This window comes from Rana temporaria, chromosome 12, assembly GCF_905171775.1.
Source record: "Rana temporaria chromosome 12, aRanTem1.1, whole genome shotgun sequence".
In the NCBI taxonomy this organism is placed as follows: domain Eukaryota; kingdom Metazoa; phylum Chordata; class Amphibia; order Anura; family Ranidae; genus Rana; species Rana temporaria.
In genome coordinates, this window is record NC_053500.1 from 134,581,044 (window position 1) to 134,600,621 (window position 19,578).

The following is a 19,578-nucleotide window of genomic DNA, read 5'->3' on the forward strand; positions in this document are numbered from 1 at the left end:
ACTCACTACACAGCGAGCGGCCACAAAGCGAAAGAGGCGGAGTCTTGAGACTAATAAAGGCAAATGGGCGGGGGGGGGGTCACCGCTCTGCTCTTGGTAAAGGGCGTGGCTTCCACTAGCTAGCCACGCGGACAAGCGTGTTGGCAATCGACAGCGGCTGAGAGGGCGTGCCAAGAGGAGAGATTAAATAGAATGGGCGTGGTTTCAGACTGCCCTATCCAGCAGCTGACCTATAGCATGCGAAGAGGCGGGGTTTTCTCGTGCTGCGAGAGGCGGGGGATACCGGGATGAAGGATTGTCATGGGGGTGGAGCTTGGTGGAACACAGTAGCAAGTCGTGTTCCTGTGTCGGCGTGGGGGCGTGGTTTTCTTGTACGCACCCGGTAATTCCGTGCCGGTATTGTGTGTATTGCTGGGCGAGAGAGGAGCATCAGAGGGGACCGAGGAGAGACCGCACCGGAGGAAAGAGGAGGAGAAGAGATCGGTGTGGAGGTGACAAGGGGTGAGCAGACGACACGTGTCACATGTGTTACATCATCCACGTCACCGGATACTTTATTATCCCATAATAATTACATTGTATCTTCTTCTACACAAATATTATTATATATATTGCAGCTTACCAATCATTACATGTGGTGACTGCATTAGTCTTCTTTTTTGGATTTTCTCCCCCCCTCAGTTTTTATCTAGTGATCTGACCCGTAACCCCCCTCCTGTATTAGAGGCCCCCACTCTGGATGAAGGAGAACAGGGGGCACCCAGGAGCATAAGATCAGGTCACACCGGATACTTTATTACCAGCGTATCCCAGAACAATCACATTGTACCTTCTTCTATAGAAATACAAATCCCATTAAAGCCGAGTCCCACCCAAACATGGAACTTTCGCTTTTTGGATCCCCCCCCCCCCTCCGGCGTCACATTTGGCACCTTCCGGGGCAGGGAGCAGGTACCCGTATAATACAGGTATTTTCTCCCACTTCCGGGCATAGATCGCTGCATTATCCGTGGCGATCTACGCCATGTCCGGCCCCACCTCTGCTCCCCCCCCTGCACAGGTCCCAGAAGACAGCAGGGACCAGTTAGGAAGCGCAGCGCGACTCGCGCATGCGCAGTAGGGAACCAGGCTGTGAAGCCGCAAGGTTTCACTTCCTGATTTCCTTAGTGAAGATGGCGGCGCCTCCATCCGGAGCCGAGGGACGGCTTGGGTGAGGACATTATGGGCGCCCATGACAGGTACTTTTTTTTTTTTCCCCCCCAACAATAAATGTAGAGACTTAATAATTAATAATAATAATAATATATTTTTTTTTTAACAAGAAATGTAGACTTATTATTATTATTATTATTATTATTATTATTATTATATATTTGTTTTATTAACAAGAAATGTAGAGACTTATTATTATTATTATTATTATTGTTATTATTATTATTAATAATAATAAGTCTCTACATTTCTTGTTGTTATTATTATTATTATTATTATTATAAATTTGTTTTATTATTAACAAGAAATGTAGAGACTTATTATTATTAATAATAATAATAATAATATATTTTTTTTTTAACAAGAAATGTAGACTTAATAATAAAACAAATATATAATAATAATAATAATAATAATAATAATAAGTCTACATTTCTTGTTAATAATAATATTTTTTTTTTAACAAGAAATGTAGACTTATTATTATTATATATATATATATATATATATATATATATATATATATATATATATATATATATATATATATATTTACCGTATTTATCGGGCACACACTTTTTTGCCCTGAAAATCAGGGCAAAATCGTGGGTGCACGATATACGCCGATACCCGCTTTCCTGCGCCGAGTTTGAATACTGCGCCGGCATATACCGAGCGCCGTACACTCGTGTATAGTCGGGCAGGCTCAGGTCCAGGACGTGAGCGCGAGAGTAGCCGAGCCTGCCCGACTATACACGAGTGTACTGCGCTCGTTATATGCCGGCGCAGTATTCAAACTCGGCGCGGGGAGAACGCCGCAGAAGGACGCTGGACCCGACGAAGAGGACACCCGAAGCCGCAGACGGACGCCGGACCCGACGAAGCCGCCGATGGACGCCGCGCAAGACACCAAAACTGTAAGTACAAAAATCTTTTTTCCACAGGAATGCGGGTCCACTTTAGGGGTGCGCGCTATACGCCGGAGCGCGCAATACCCCGATAAATAAAAAAAATATATATATATATATATTTATAATATTTATTTATTTTTTTTTTTTTTAATATTTTTATGTATTTAAAACATCTAGATAGGGGAGGGATGGGCACCTCAGGCTGCTCTTTATGTTCTTTTAATCTCTGGAATTGACGCCTAGAATTGTCAACTGCCAATCCCAGGAAGATTACGTTTTATGATGGGATTGAGTGCGTATAAATACCCGGCTTCATACACGCCGCCTCGGGCATCAGTGTTACCATTGCCTGCACATGAAGCTGGTAATGGTGTAGAACATTTTGAAACATAGTAAAAAAAGTGAACCTGTCTTACATCAAACATCTAATCTCGGTCCACAAACTTTCTAAACTAAGCGCCAGTTCAGATATTAGTGTGGTCAGTGGGAGGAATCGTGCACCAGCCATGGTGTCCGTGAGAGGAATAATGCCACATCGTTGGCGTAGTTGGGAGGAATACGGCCCCGTCGTTGGGAGGAATAGTTGTCAGTGGAGGGGATAGTGCCCCATCATTGAGGTTAGGAGGGGGAATAGTGCCCAATCATTAGGGGGTCAGTATGGGGATTAGTGCTCCATCATTTGTCAGTGGGGGGTGGGGAATAATTGGGGGGTGGCAATAGTGCCCCCTTTGTTGGCGTCAGTGGGGGGGAAATAGTGTCCGCTTGTTGGTGTCAGTGGGGGGATAGTGCCCGCTTGATGTCAGTGGGGGGGGGGGGGGAATAGTGCCCCGTCGGGGTCAGGTGGATTATGGTGCCGCATTGTTGGCTTTAGTAGGCGGGCACAGTGCCCCGCTATTGGGGTCATGGGGTTATGGTGCCCCATCGCCATCCTGATCCTGACTTTATCCCTTTACAAGTCTCTGACAAGTCTGCAGCCAGGAAAACCTCAGGACTCCTAATGGGTAGAAGTTTTGTTCCAGTTACTCTCAAACCCTGAAGGAAGGACACACGGCAGCTCTGTAGCTTCAGAAAACCTTATTAATGGTGGATCCCATGTTTCTGTACTGACAGGTTCTCTTTAACCACTTCCCGCCCGGCCTATGGCAGATTGGCGGCTGGGAAGTGATTCTGTTATCCTGACTGGGCGTCATATGATGTCCAGCAGGATAAGATGCTGGGGTTAGATGATCGCGAGCGCGGCGTGTCAGTCTGACACACCGCATCTCCGATTGTGGTAAGAAGCCACTGACAGAGGCTTCTTGCCACCTGATCAGATGTGACCAATTACAGCTGATCATCTCGTGAACCAGGAAGTGCCGGTAAACGGCATTCCTCGGTTTGCGCTGACAGAGAGCTGATCGGCCGCTCTCCCTGTCGGGGGGGGGGGGGGGGTATGTGCTGATAATCCGCACTGCCCCCATCAAATATAACCGACAGGCTGCTAATCGGTGCCCAGTCAGTGCCCCATCATAACTCCCTGTCAGTGCCAATCAGTGTCCATCACAGTGCCAATCAGTGCCCAGCATTAACACCTGTAAGTATGTGCCCAATCAGTGCTGCCCATCAGTGCCATCTATCAGTGCCCATCAATTCTACATATCAGTGCTTCCTCATCAGTGTCGACTCATCAGTGCCCGTCGATGGAGAAAACTAAATTTTATAACAGAAACAATTGCGTTTTTTTTTTTTTTTTTTGTCGGTCTTTTTTAGTTTGTTTAGCAAAAAAAATAAAAAAGCAGAGGTGATCAAATGGCACCGAAAGAAAACTTCATTTGTGGGGAGAAAATGTTAAAAAAAAATCATTTGGGTACAGTGTAGCATGACGCGCAATTGTCATTCAAAGTGCGACAGCGCTGAAAGCTCAAAATTGTCCTGGGCAGGAGGGGGGGGGAGGGGGAGTGCCTGGTATTGAAGTGGTTAAATTGAGTCTGTCCCCTGTGCCAGGCGTGTCAGTCCCAGACCAAACCTCATACTTCCCTGCTGGCAGGCGGCGTATATAACCCTCATTTAGATCTCTGACCTCATCTGCACTTGGAAAGTGCTGTGTGTGCCTTTCTAGTAGGTTTGCATGCGGCATGCATGCGCGGTCTGTGTGTATTCAGTGGGAAGAGGGAGGGGGGGGTCACTTGTGCACTCCTGACCTCTCTAATTCAGGTGGCCATTAATTGGTTTATCTTCATTTATGGTTTCTTACATAAGATGGTGTTACTGTACAAAGGGGCACGCGGGTCTGTTTGCTCTGTACAGTCGGGTTATGTTTGTTGAGGATCTCGGTGTGTACTCTGCTGATGAAGCTTTGTGTGGTCTGACGATGGAAATCTAAAGTTGGCACAGCTTACCGCCATGGTAAAAGTTTGCGCATACCTGACCCTCCCACTTGTTTGGCCAAAATGATATGGAATCCCTATGTAAATAGTTCAGTTCAGGTGAAGGGTGCTGGTAATGCTACACATTCAAATTCTATTTTAGACCAGTCTTTAGGGGGTAGGCTGGTTTGTGGCCAGTAGAGGTAGAAAATGCACCAGTAGGAGTAAACCATATCTCAAGTTTGATGGTGAGTGGGAGGAACAGTGTCCCATCATTGATGGTGAGTGGGAGGAACAGTGTCCCATCATTGATGGTGAGTGGGAGGAACAGTGTCCCATCATTGGTGTCAGTGGGAGGAACAGTGTCCCATCATTGGTGTCAGTGGGAGGAATAGTGTCCCATCATTGGTGTCAGTGGGAGGAACAGTGTCCCATCATTGGTGTCAGTGGGAGGAACAGTGTCCCATCATTGGTGTCAGTGGGAGGAACAGTGTCCCATCATTGGTGTCAGTGGGAGGAACAGTGTCCCATCATTGGTGTCAGTGGGAGGAACAGTGTCCCATCATTGGTGTCAGTGGGAGGAACAGTGTCCCATCATTGGTGTCAGTGGGAGGAACAGTGTCCCATCATTGGTGTCAGTGGGAGGAATAGTGTCCCATCATTGGTGTCAGTGGGAGGAATAGAGCCCCATCATTGGTGTCAGTGGCAGGAATAGAGCCCCATCATTGGTGTCAGTGGGAGGAATAGAGCCCCATCATTGGTGGCAACACTCCTTCTGACAGGTCCTCTTTAACCACTTCCTGCCCGCCGTATGCAGAATGACTACTGGGAAGTGGTTCTGTTATCCTGACTGAACGTCATATGACGTCCAGCAGGATAACATGCCGGCGTGTGCTCGTGGGGGCGCGCAGTGTGGCGTTTGCGGGCCTGGCGTGTCACACTGACATGCCGCATCTCCAATCATAATAAGGAGCCTCAGTAAACGGCATTCTTCGGCTCGCGCCGATCGGTGGCTCTCCCTGTCAGAGGGGGGGGGGGGGTGTCTGTGCCAGAGGCAGCTCTCTAATTAGGCAAAAAAGGCGGTCGTCTAAGGCCTCGCACTTTAAGGGGCCTCGTGGCCGCCTAATTAACCTGTTGTATGTGATAGAATGGGAGGGAATGTCCCCGGTCAGTGTCTGGCAGGGTGAGCGGGTCGGGCTGGTAAAAGATTACCGTCTTTCGTATAGAGCGCTGCCTGCTGCAGACGAATTGTGGAGGCGGAGCTGCTGAACCCGCCAGGAGGTAGAGGTGGCAGGGAGGTCTCTGTAAAAATGGCGTTCTCTATTTATCGCTTGAATTATTTTTCCCATTATGGGCGTGATTGGGCATCATGCCTAAGTTTTGCCTAAGGCCTCACAAAGCCTAGAGCCGCCTCTGGTCTGTGCTGATAATCAGCACATTGGTTATCAGCACAGCCCCATCAGATGTACCTATAAGCTGCCAATTGGTGCCCAGTCGGTGGCCCATTATAACCCCCTGCCACTGCCCAATGAAGTGCCAATCAGAGCCCACCACAGTTCCAATCGGTGCCCAGCAGTAACACCTGTCTGTAACTAATCCGCACTGCCTGTCAGTGCTAATCAGTGCAGCCTATTGGAGCCCATCAGTGCCGCCTCATCGGTGAAGGGGAAAACAGAAACTAAGAAAAAAACTTTTTTTTATTATTAAACATTTTTGGTATTTTTTTAGTTTAGCAAAAAAATAAAAAACCCAGAAGTGATCAAATGCCACCAAAAGAAAGCTCTATTTGTTGGAAGAAAATGATAAAAATGTAGTTTGGGTACAGTGGTGCATGACCGCGCAATTGTCATTCAAAGTGCGACAGCGCTGAAAATTGTCCTGGGCGAAAGTGTCCGGTATTGAAGTTGTTAAATATTCTTATTTTATTTTTATTTTTTTCAGGGACTTCAGGTGTTATCGTGTTTTTTGTCTCTCCTTTCTAACTTTGAGGCTTTCATCCTGACCAAGAAGCATCATGAGCGTTGGATTTATCGGCGCGGGCCAGCTCACATATGCCCTTGTGCGGGGCTTCACCGCTGCAGGTAATGTGGTTCTGCAGAGTTGTAATAAAGAGTGTCGATCATTTACCCACATCTAGAAGATTTCATCTGAAAGCTGGTTTGGGAATGGTTACTGTTTTTTGCACTTGGCATACATCTGCTGGGTTCTAATGCCAATCCCAACTTCTTTTTGCAGGGGTGCTGGCAGCACACAAAATCACAGCGAGTTCCCCCGAAACTGATCTGCCCACTGTATCTGGACTAAGGGTAAGATCAATATATATATGTGTGTGTGTGTGTGTGTGTGTGTGTGTGTGTTTTTTTTTATAGTGAATATGAATTGCATTGTTAAAAGAGAACCTGTCATTAGTAAGCTAACCTTTGGGCTCCACAGCCCTCAGTTTGTCTGCTTGTTATTGAAATGCTTTTCCCCCGAAAATAAGCCCGGGTCTTATATTAATTTTGGTAACAAAAGACACAGTAGGGCTTATTTTCAGGGGAGGTCTTACCATGTAATGTGCTGAATCCCCAGTGTGAACTGAGTTAAAATACTTGTAAAATCCTATAATCCACTCTATTACAGTATTATATAATGTACAATGTGTGTGTTTCTGTAATATAAGTGTGCCAAATACCTTCGCTATAGCGCCGCTCTGCACTTCTGTGACCCGCCGGAGCTCTAATCCCTGCAATTATATTACAGAAACACACACATTGTACATGATATAATACAGTGGATTACAGCATTTTACAAGCACTTCAAACTAGGGCTTATTTTCGGGGTAGGGCTTATATTGCTGCCCTCCTGGGAAAAATAGCGCTAGCTCTTCTTTTCGGGGAAACACGGTATGCAGATCAGGAATGCAGCTTTTTTTTTTTTTTTTTTTTTTTCATATGTAGCCAAATCTATATAACTCTAATCATTGCTGATAAAACCATTAAACTCCAGACAGTTATTTCCAGATTAATCTATTTTTTTATTGGTGCAGTAAATGGAATAGATATTGGAGCAATATACAGAGGTCAGGCTGAGGTAAGGTGTAATAGTGTCTGCGCAAAGTACAAAACGCCAGGGTTATTCGGTGCTTCTTATTTTATATAACTCTCAATTACCAATGCTTCTTATTAAATACAATTTTACCCCTGCACCAGTCCCCTTCTTCTTCCTTTTCTTTTTTTTTTCTTAAAGTCGGCAGCTACAAATACTGTAGCTGCTGGCTTTTAAAATATGGACACTTACCTGTCCAGGGTGCCCGCGATGTCCTTACCCAAAGCCGATTTGTTTCTTGGCTTTCGGGTGTAGGCAACGCCATCTTCAGTAAGGGAATCCCTACTGCGCGTGCTCGCTGGTCCCTGCTGTCTTCTGGGACCTGTGTGTCTCCCAGAAGACAGCAGGGGGGGGAGAGGCCGAACATGGCATAGATCACCACAGAGCCTGCAGCGATCTATGCCCAGATGTTGGAGAAAATGCCTTTATTATACAGGTATCTGTCTGGAATTAATTAAGTTCCAAAAAAAAATAACAACTTTAACAATATTAACATAAAGCATATCAGTACCCATCCAATGCAGCCTCACTGTGCCCGTCAATGCAGCCTCACTGTGCCCGTCAATGCAGCCTCACTGTGCCCACAGCCTCTCTGTGCTTGTGAACGCAGCTCAGAGGCGTAACTAGAACCTTCAGGGCCCCAATGCAAGAAACCATGAAGGGCCCCCTGCCCCCCTGGAGCGACCCAGCCCCATGCTTCAGAGGGCCCATGTGTCACCCCTGTACACCTGCATAGGAAGAGGGCCAGGGGCAGCATCCAGAGGAACCAATCCCCTCCATTTTCCCAACCCTGATCCCATTCCCCCATCACTGCTCACTGTCACTCATCCCAGCCCCATGCTTCAGGGGGCCCATGTCTCACCCCTGTACACCCGCATAGGAGGGGCAGCGGGCGGCATATAGAGGAACCAATACCCTCCATTTTCCTCCTGCAGTCACGGCTTTTGGTTCCTCTATATGCCGCCCGCTGCCCCTCCTATCCAGGTGTACAGGGATGAGACATGGGGCCCCCTGAAGCATGGGGCAGGGATGAGTGACAGTGAGCGGTGGTAACAGTGATGGGGGAATGGGATGGGATCAGTAGTGATGGGGTGAGTGTCAGTAGTGGTGGGGGGGGGATGAGATCAGTGGTGGTGGGTTGGATGGGGTGAGTGGCAGCAGTGGTGGGGGGATGGGATCAGTGGTGGTGGGATCGGTGGCGGTGGGTGGGATCGGTGGCAGGGGTGGTGACATCGGTGGGGGTGGTGGTATCAGTGGCGGGGTTGGCAGTAAGAGGCAGAGGTGGTGGTGGGGGAGGATGGCATTGGGAATAGGGATAAGATCTGTGGTGGTGAGGGGGGTCATTAAGAGGCAGAGGTTGGGATCAGCTGCACTGACTATTATGTCACTTACTTTCTCAGTCGATTCCTTCCATCGTTACTACCATGCCTCCAGAGATGCTCCTGTGCCATGGGATCTCCTGCAGAGGGGAGAGCTCCTCCCCCTTCACTACATTGGTGTCAGCTAGCCAGCTGATTTTCCCTTCCAGCGTCTTGACATTTGCTTTCCTTTTAGCAGCCTTCCTCAGCGAGCAAACAAGCCCCCCCCCGCGCCGGTGCGCAGTGTAACAAGGTCCATGGCCAGTGCGGAACACTGATACTATCGCACACGCTGGTCAAGGGGGGCGGGACCTTGTTACACTGCGAGCTGAACACAGATGGCTCCATGACACACAGCGGGACATCCCTGCTGTGTGCGCGTTAAACATAACAAGAGGTGAGGGAGGGAGGGGAGCGCTGCAGCCTCCTCAGCTCAAAGCCGCACCAGGGCAGTCCGGTCCTGCCGCTGTGTGTCCTCTGGCTGATCGCTTCAGCCAGGAAACGATCAGCCTGGTCCACCTCAGCTCTTCACTCGCCCTGAATGAAATTTCACTCGCAAATCGCGAGCAAAGAGTGGAATTTTTGAGGGCTGTACTAGGCATATAGATAATCAGTCTTTATCATACCAGCGATGCTGCCTTAGGAGGATCGGGACCTAGGAAACGTGTGGTGCAGGCTTAGCTGACTCCATGTGGACTGTCCAGTGGAAAAGATAAAGGAGTTGTGATAGGAAGTGAAGACAGTTTTCAATAACACGACAGGAAATGTACATTACCATAGAACATTGCCCATCAACAGTCCTTTGTTAAGAGTGGCATCTAGTAGACGTAATTTGAATTACAAGTCCAGAAGATATTACTGCAAATTGTTTTGTAGGCCAAAGGCATGACAATGCTTATACACATTTTCTTTTTTTTTTTTTCTTTCAGAAACTGGGTATAAATTTCACCAACAGTAACAAGGAGACTGTGAAGAACAGTGATGTCCTTTTCCTGGCTGTAAAACCTCCGATCATTCCCTTTGTGCTGGATGAGATTGGCTCCGACATTGAGGACCGTCATATGGTGGTGTCCTGCGCTGCCGGTGTCACTATCGGCTCTATAGAGAAGGTAAAGCGGCTTTAACAATCACTTTGGGCCTCTTCTGTTTCTTATAGCAGCCTATGGATTCTTATAACTGTCTGGATTAAGTCAAAAATTTTAAATTGCAGCAGGTTTTGCTTTGTCCTCTTGAGGCTCAGACTATTGAAGGTGGGAAAACTGTTAGGGAGTTGGGTGGACCCCCCCGTGTCATCGGGGGGCTGACGGCAGACCAACTGCCAGGACAGAGCCCAGGTTTCAGACCTCTATACAGAGCAATGAATGACAGTAGCAGAAAAACGGACTGTTGATCAGGGTAAGCGTGGATAAACTACCGTATTTATCGCCGTATACCGCGCACTTTTTTGCCCTTAAAATCAGGGCAAAATCGTGGGTGCGCGATATACGCCGATACCCGCTTTCCGCGCCGTGTTTGAACCACTGCGCCGACATATACCGAGCGCAGTACACTCGGGCAGGCTCGGCTCCTCTCGCGGGCACGTTCTGTGCGTCCTGTACGTCCTTTACGCGGGAGGAGCCGAGCCTGCCCGAGTGTACTGCGCTCGGTATATGTCAGCGGAGTGGTTCAAACACAGCGCGGGGATTCTACTCGGAGACCGCGCGGGAGGTAATTATATATATATATATATATATATATATATATATATATATATATATATATATATATATCTCTTCCTATCTATTTATACTAATGCTAGCAGCATAAGGATTAAAAACAGTCAGTGCTGATTGATAGAATGAAGTTCCCCTTTAAGTCTAAATTCTTTTTTTTTCCCTTCCAGAAACTGAACATGTTTCACCCAGCTCCCAGAGTCATCCGCTGCATGACCAACACCCCTGTAATCGTACGTGAAGGGGCCACGGTATACGCTGCAGGGACCCACGCAGGGGTGGAAGACATAAAGCTTCTGGAGCAGCTGATGCAGAGTGTGGGGTTTTGCACAGAGGTGGAGGAAGATCTCATTGATGCCGTGACCGGATTGAGTGGAAGTGGACCTGCCTACGTAAGTGTGAAGACAGGTGTGGCCCCCATCTATAAGGCTGGGGCCACACCATTGCAAATTGGATGCGCGAGCCTCGCATTCAATTCGTAATGGCAGGAGATTTTGATCGGCTCTCTATGGAGCCGGTTCACATATCTCCGCAGCAGGACCGCTGCGTTTTGTGAAAAAAAACCTGAGGGGCAGATTTACATACAATTGGACAGGCGCAGCGTATCAGAGATACGCTACGCCGCCGTATCTTACCTGGCGTAAATTCGAATCCAGGAAGAATTTCCGGCGTAAGTTACGGCGGCGTAGTGTTTTTCTGGCGGCGTATTTGAAATTGGGCGGGTTGGGGGCGGGTTTCATTTAAATGAAGCGCGTCCCCGCACCGAATGAAATGCGCATGCATCGTTCCTAAATTTCCCGCCGTGCATTGCGCTAAATGACGTCGTAACAACGTCAGTTTTTTAACTTGGACGTGACTTACGTCCATCCCTATTCACGGACGACTTGCGCAAAAAAAAAAAAATCTAATTTCGACGCTGGAACGACGGCCATACTTTAACATGGCAAGTTTATCTATACGTGGGTAAAGGAAAATCGCGCTAACCAAAACAGTTGTGATCAAATAAATGAATATATAAATAGGCAGCAAAAAACGTGACGAAGTTTATCTATACGCCACAAAATAGCTTTAACTATACGCCGGAAAAGGCCGACTACAGACGACGTAAGAGAATGCGGCAACCGCGTGTACGTTCGTGGATCGTCGGGAAAAGCTAATTTGCATACCCGTAGATCAGTAGATACGCCGGCGTACTTGCTCTGTGAATCTGCCCCATAGTCTTTTGGTCCGTTTCAGGTGCGAATTCAGCCCCGAATTTTGGGCTGAAATCGGACCCGAAACAGTGAACCAGGACCCACCGGGCCCCCGCTGTGAGCTGCCTGTGGCTCATATGTGAACCGAGCCTCAAGGCTCATGTACATTGACGTTTGCAGGCAGAAGTTTGTCAAAAGTATTGGGACACCTGCCTTTACACACACACACGATCTCCAATGACATCCCAGTCTTAGTCCGCAGGGTTTAATATTGAGTTGGCCCCGCCCTTTGCACCTAGAACAGCTTCAACTCTTTTCGGAAGGCTGTCCACAAGGTTTAGGAGTGTGTCTATGGGAATGTTTGATCATTCTTCCAGAAGTGCATTTGTGAGGTCAGGCACTGATGTGGATGAGAAGGCCTGGCTTGCCGTCTCTGCTAGAATTTATCCCACGGGTGTTTTGTTGGGGGTCAGGACTCTGTGCAGGCCAGTCAAGTTCCTCCACCCCAAACTCGCTTATCCGTGTCTTTATGGACCTTGCTTTGTGCTCTGGTGTGCAGTCATGTTGGAACAAGAAGATGCCGTCTCCAAACTGTTCCCACAAAGTTGGGAGCATGAAATTGTCCAAAATGTCTCGGTATACCGACGCCTTAAGAGTTCCCTTTATTGGCACTAAGGGGCCAAGTCCAACCCCTGAAAAACAACCCCACACCATAACCCCCCCCCCCCCCCTCCACCAAATGATTTGGAGGGGCGGCCCAATACTTTTGGTAATATAGTGTGAATGAACGAGTTGGGGTGGAGGAACTTGACCTGCAGAGTCCTGACCTCGACCCAATAGAAGACTTTTGGGATGAATTGGAACGGAGGCTGCGAGCCAGGCCTTCTTCTCCAACATCAGTGCCTGACTTCACAAATGCTCTTCTAGAAGAACGGTCAAACATTCCCATAGACACACTCCTAAACCTTGTGGACGGCCTTCCCAGAAGAGTTGAAGCTGTAATACCGGCAAAGGGTGGGCCATCACAATATTTAACCCTACGGAACAAGACTGGGACGCCATTAAAGTTTATGTGCGTGTAAAGGCAGGCGTCCCAATACTTTTGGTAATATAGTGTGTGTCTTAATGGGGAGTGTTCTGATTTATGATAGCCTGTCAATTTTAATAGTGGAGTTTTGGTGTTGCATAATATGGAAGAAAGACATTATGGTGGCTTAACAATGATTCTCGTGAGTGCAGCAAATTCTTAAGTCTTTTCCTGTTAATACAGGCCTGCGAGGGGCGTTATTCTGCCTCATCATGGAGCTTATAAAATGTAGTAATATTCATAATACCCGGAAACGCCTTAATCATTCCACGCGTCATGTTGTGCAAGTGTGATAAATGGGTGCATAATGCCTATTGTATTACTTACTAAGGCAAAGTGTTGTATCCTTTTAACCCTGGATGCCTGCTCTCCGCATTGATGATCGGTCCAAGAGGGCTCTCGGTCCGCGCTGATCGGTCCAAGAGGGCTCTCGGTCCGCGCTGATGATTGGTCCAAGAAGGCTCTCGGTCCGTATTGATGATTGGTCCAAGAGGGCTCTCGGTCCGTATTGATGATTGGTCCAAGAGGGCTCTCGGTCCGTATTGATGATTGGTCCAAGAGGGCTCTCGGTCCGCATTGATGATTGGTCCAAGAGGGCTCTCGGTCCGTATTGATGATTGGTCCAAGAGGGCTCTCGGTCCGCATTGATGATTGGTCCAAGAGGGCTCTCGGTCCGCGCTGATGATTGGTCCAAGAAGGCTCTCGGTCCAAGAGGGCTCTCTGTCCGCGCTGATGATTGGTCCAAGAGGGCTCTCTGTCCGCGCTGATGATTGGTCCAAGAGGGCTCTCGGTCCGCGCTGATGATTGGTCCAAGAGGGCTCTCGGTCCGTATTGATGATTGGTCCAAGAGGGCTCTCGGTCCGTATTGATGATTGGTCCAAGAGGGCTCTCGGTCCGCATTGATGATTGGTCCAAGAGGGCTCTCGGTCCGCGCTGATGATTGGTCCAAGAAGGCTCTCGGTCCAAGAGGGCTCTCTGTCCGCGCTGATGATTGGTCCAAGAGGGCTCTCGGTCCGCGCTGATGATCGCTCCAAGAGGGCTCTCTGTCCGCGCTGATGATCGGTCCAAGAGGGCTCTCGGTCCGCGCTGATGATCGGTCCAAGAGGGCTCTCGGTCCGTGCTGATGATCGGTCCAAGAGGGCTCTCGGTCCGCGCTGATGATCGGTCCAAGAGGGTTCTCGGTCCGTGCTGATGATCGGTCCAAGAGGGCTCTCGGTCCGCACTGATGATCGGTCACTGTCGGGATGGCTCCTGATCATGTGACCACTATGAGAACCAATCATGTTGGTCACGTGATCACCGATTTCTTTACCCCCTCCAGTACAGACCCCATTAAAGGGACGCTGGGTAGGAAGGGCTTAACCAATGATCCGTATCCTCTTTCACTGGTCGGCTTATACTAAATGGTTTCTGTGTGTTTTTTGATCTTCCGCTCAGACAAAAGTGATTTTAATTAGAAGTGGAGCTCAGTGGGATCAGTCAGTTCCTGATTTTTTTTTTTTTTTAATGTCTCAAAATATACCCTTGGCAAGATCTCCCGGACATAATTCCTGACTCTGCTCCTGTCCACCTGGGAGTTTTTGGGTGTTAACACCCACTTGTGTATTCAGGGCTCCTTCTGTTGCACTCCATTTTATATAAAATAAATTAAAAAACTAGCAGGAATGGTGGAAACTGCTCATAATGGGCACAACAGGTGTACAGAACTGGGAACTCGGCACAGGGATGGTGGGAACCCCTCATAATGGGCACAGCAGGTGTACAGACCCAGGGACTCGGCACAGGGATGGTGGGAACCCCTCATAATGGGCACAGCAGGCGTACAGACCCAGGAACTCAGTACAGAGATGAGCGTAGCATAGAAGTCTCAGCAATAGCAACTACGGGACATAAGAGACTGTCAGTTGGGTTGACTGTCCAGCATCTAACTGTTTTGAGTGGCGTGACCCTTTAAATAAATTTTGGATCGCTCCTCATCTATCTTCATGCCAATTCTGAGTTCTCTCTTTATTCTTGCAGGCATTCACAGCTCTGGATGCTCTGGCGGATGGAGGCGTGAAGATGGGTCTGCCCAGAAGGCTTGCAGTTCGTCTCGGTGCTCAGGCCATGCTGGTTGGTATATTTTTTTTTTTTTATTTACTGTTTACAATGACAACCTACTTGCCCACCCACCGTAGTATGAATCTTATCGGTAATATCTTTCAGGGGGCTGCAAAAATGCTTCTTGAATCGGAACAGCATCCCGGGCAGTTGAAGGATAACGTTTGCTCACCAGGGGGCGCTACCATTCACGCTCTGCACTTCTTGGAAAGCGGAGGATTCCGGTCCCTTCTTATCAATGCTGTGGAAGCATCCTGCATCAGGACCAGGTCAGTCATCTCCTCCTAAAAGAATGAGGGGAAAAAAATAATAAATATGATACAGAATTGTAAGTAGACTGATGACCCCCTCAGTATTCTGCTGCTCCTTTTATTATCCAATCACAGACTAGGAATGTGTGTTTACCAAGCTGTGCCTCTGCATTTGAAATTTGAGTTCTGGTTGTGTGTTGGATATGAGTTTCTAGAATACTGAACAGAATTGCAAACCATTCGGCAAGTAAAACGGTTCCTTGTATGTGCAGTTCAGCTGTGTCTTTGGCTCCTTGCCTGAAGTTCAGCTTTAAAGTTACAGACTTGGTAAAAGCCGAACCGCCAGTGGTGGCTGGTGCTCAAATTTTTTTTTGGGGGTTGGGGGGGGAAGCTGAAAAATTCTGGAACCCCCCCCCCCCCCCCATCAAATGCAGCAACTGTGTCCATCAATTGCAGCCACTGGGCTAGATTCAGATAGGTTACGCGGATCTAAAGATCCGCTCACCTATCTCATTTACGTTACGCCGGCGCAACTTTTTCAGGCAAGTGCTTTATTCACAAAGCACTTGCCTGTAAAGTTGACCCGGCGGAATTCAAATTCCGCGGGTAGGGGGCGTGAAACATTTAAATCAGGCGCGTCCCTGCGCCGAACGAACTGCGCATGCCCCGGCCGCGACTTAATCCCAGTGCACATGCTCCAAATGACGTTGGCAATTCGTCATGCTTTCGACGTGAACGTAAATTACGTCCATCCGTATTCGCGAACAACTTGCGCAAACGACGTAAAAAATTTAAAACTCGGCACGGGAACGACGGCCATACTTAAACTATACGCCGTAAAAAGCCGAACGCAAACGACGTAAAAAAAAACGCCGGACGGTCATTCGTTTCTGAATCGGCGTAACTCCTCATTTGCATATTTGTCGCGTAAAAGATACGGAAGCGCCACCTAGCGGCCGGCCTGGAATTGCAGCCTAAGATCCGACGGTGTAAGTCACTTACACCTGGCGGATCTTAGGAAGATCTATGCGTAACCTGATTCTATGAATCAGTTGCATAGATACGACGGCCGGACTCAGAGATACGACGGCGTATCAGGAGATACGCCGGCGTATCTCTTTTCTGAATCTGGCCCACTGTGTCCATCAATTGAAGCCACTGTGCCCATCAAATGCTGCCACTATGCCCCCCGCCGTCTGCCCGGCCCTTACCTTGTCTCGGGTGATGCCGATGTCCTCCATTTGTTCCTCAAAGTCTTCTGTTCTCCCGCCCGCTCCTCCTCTCCAATGATTGGACGCCTGATTGACTGAAACCGTGGGCGCTGTGATTCGACGCCTATCAGGTGACGGATAACGCAGACCCGATTGGCTGAGAGGCGGTTCAGTGTTAGCGAAGCGAATTCGCTTTGCTAACGCACAGCTGCGTGAAAAGCAAACTCACAGCGTTGCGCCCGCTATTCACATTTTTGGGGGCGCTTATTGGAGCCTATGGCTCTAATCCAATGTTTCTCAATTCCAGTCCTCAGGCCCCCCCAACAGGTCAGGTTTTCAGGATTTCCATTATTTTGCACAGGTGATTTGATCAGTTTTACTGCCTTAGTAATCACCACAGCCTTTTCATCTGAGGGAAATCCTGAAAACCTGACCTGTTGGGGGGGGGGGGGCCTGAGTACTGGAATTGAGAAACACTGCTCTAATCGGTGCTTCTAAAAAACGCCCCTTGCCGCTGTAATTCAGGCGCCCGACGCTCATAAAGGGGCCGGACACCTGAATAAGGGTGTCAGCGGCGACAATAGATAGATTCATGCATTGCAATGCATGAATCTATATATGGTGATTAGAGGGGGGGGGGGGGCGGCGCTTCCTCTCCCTTTATGGACGCGCCCGCATCCACTGCGAAACGCTATATAGAGTTGAAGTCTTTTATACTTCTATCATATCAGTTTTCTATTGTAAAATTCTCTACTACTGGTGCATGCTGGGAAATTGCTAGTCTGGCATGCAAGGTGCTTCTGCAAGGTGCAACTCCAGCCAAAACTTTATTTTTATTTTAGAGCTAACAACCTTTGTCCATGGGGTTCCTTTTTAATTATATATATATTTTTTTACCTGCTGTCTGTATCCCTATATCTGGAAAACCTTAAAGGAAATGTATTACTAAAAGACAGAACATCACATTTTATAAATGACTGTATTGCCATCAAGTGGTCAGTTGTTGTATTACAGTGCGACTGTTGCTTTTTACAGGAACATACGTTTTTTGTCTATGACAGGGGTCTCCAAACTTCCTAACCAAAGGGCCGGTTTACTGTCATTCAGATATTAGGGTGGCCAGGGGGAGTAGAAAATCTCCTGGCATCAGTCAGGGCAAGGCTTTGGTGGTCTGTGGGAGTAAAATGATCACATGGCACATAGTAGGGGGAGGAATATACCCCATCATTGGTGTCAGTGGGAGACATGGGCCCGGATTCACGTAGGAGATACGACGGCGTATCTCTGAGTGTGAGGCGTCGTATCTTGGCGCCTGATTCAAAGAATCAGATACGCCAAAATTTCTCTAAGATACGACCAGCCTAAGTCTCCTACGCCGTCGTATCTTAACTGCATATTTACGCTGCCTGCTAGGGGCGTGTACGCCGATTTACGCCTAGAAATATGTAAATCAGCTAGATACGCCTATTCATGAACGTACGCCCCGCCGACGCAGTACAGATACACCGTTTACGTTAGGCTTTTTCCGGCGTAAAGTTACCCCTGCTCTATGAGGCACAGATAAGGCGTACCAATGTTGGGTATGGATGTCGGAACAGCGTCGAATTATTCATGTTTTACGTCGAAAGCATTGGCTTTTTACAGGTTCATTTGGAGCATGCGCACTGGGATACTTTCACGGATGGCGCATGTGCCGTTCGTAAAAAGCGTCATTTACGTGGGGTCACAATACATTAATGTAGAACACGCCCTACATGTTCCATATTTGAATTAGGCGGGCTTACGCCGGCCTATTTACGCTACGCCGCCGCAACTTTGCTTTGAGAATACTGCACTTGCCTGTCAAAGTTGCGGAGGCGTAACGTAAATGGGATACGTTACGCCCGCACAAAGATGCGCTCTCCTACGTGAATCCGGCCAAGGTGTCAATGGAAAGAATAGTGCCCCATCATTGGTATCAGTAGGAGGAATAGTGTCCCATCATTGGTGTCAGTGGGAGGAATAGTGTCCCATCATTGGTGTCAGTGGGAGGAATAGTGCCCCATCATTGGTGTCAGTGGGAGGAATAGTGCCCCATCATTGGTGTCAGTGGGAGGAATGGTGTCCCATCATTGGTGTCAGTGGGAGGAATGGTGTCCCATCATTGGTGTCAGTGGGAGGAATGGTGTCCCATCATTGGTGTCAGTGGGAGGAATAGTGACCCATCATTGGTGTCAGTGGGAGGAATAGTGACCCATCATTGGTGTCAGTGGGAGGAATAGTGACCCATCATTGGTGTCAGTGGGAGGAATAGTGCCCCATCATTGGTGTCGGTGGGAGGAATAGTGACCCATCGTTGGAGTCAGTGGGAGGAATAGTGACCCATCATTGGTGTCAGTGGGAGGAATAGTGATTGGTCCAAGACGGCTCTCACCAATGAGGAACCAGAGAAGGCAAGTGATGTGCCGACCAATCAGAAATCATCTCTTTTTATTTTATTTATTTATTTTTTAGCTAATTTTACATATTAAAATTGCAGTACGTTGACCAAAATGTTCTTTGTCCCCTCTAGAGAGCTCCAGTATTACGCAGACCAGGAGAAGATCCCAGCAGCCGCCATCAAGAAAACGACGCTCAGTAAAGTGCAGCAAGAATCTCCATCAATTTCCACCGCTTCCCACGGGGTGAAAGTCAGTCTGTTCAACAACAAGTCACCGGGAGCCCGAAAATTCTGAGAATGGGGTCAACTATTCCAGAGCAAAGCCATGGACCAGCTGGAACGGGAAGGACAAGGGTGTGCATGTCAGGCCAAGAGATCCCCCTTATATGGGCCTAATGGGCTAAGAGCCCGCCCACTGTGACAGCTGTGATTGGTTCTCAGCAGTTCTCTGGTTTATAATGGATTTGTATGCAGAACACGTCGGATGTCGGCATGGCTGTACACATCCATTGTGGCCTTCACACATTCCTAATAACCTTTTTCATCGGCCTGTAAACACTCTCCTGGCTGCTCAAGCGGCTGGGAGTTTATTTACATTTTCACAGCCACATGTTGGTTGGTGTGTGTGTAAAAGCGGGAAAAGCGCCATCTAGTGGCCAAATGCAAAATCTGCATAGTGTCCCGGTCCCGCC

The 19,578-nt window shown here is 48.2% G+C and overlaps 1 protein-coding gene across 1 annotated transcript; it reads left to right on the plus strand.

The window, feature by feature from the left end:
- Positions 1–294: 294 nt before the first annotated feature.
- PYCR1 (pyrroline-5-carboxylate reductase 1) lies at positions 295–19,561 on the plus strand. The gene is made up of 8 exons (XM_040330801.1): positions 295–501; positions 6,410–6,549; positions 6,704–6,774; positions 9,843–10,022; positions 10,796–11,017; positions 14,925–15,017; positions 15,111–15,274; positions 19,019–19,561. The coding sequence occupies exons 2-8, from the start codon at positions 6,483–6,485 to the stop codon at positions 19,179–19,181; spliced, it is 960 nt and encodes a 319-aa protein (XP_040186735.1). The 5' UTR covers positions 295–501; positions 6,410–6,482; the 3' UTR covers positions 19,182–19,561.
- Positions 19,562–19,578: the final 17 nt, after the last annotated feature.

Coding starts and splice junctions, on each gene's coding strand:
- PYCR1 (XM_040330801.1), top strand. CDS start 6,483: ATGAGCGTTGGATTTATCGGCGCGGGCCAGCTCACATATGCCCTTGTG. Junction 6,550..6,703: donor GCGGGGCTTCACCGCTGCAG/GTAATGTGGTTC, acceptor TTCTTTTTGCAG/GGGTGCTGGCAGCACACAAA. Junction 6,775..9,842: donor CCACTGTATCTGGACTAAGG/GTAAGATCAATA, acceptor TTTTTCTTTCAG/AAACTGGGTATAAATTTCAC.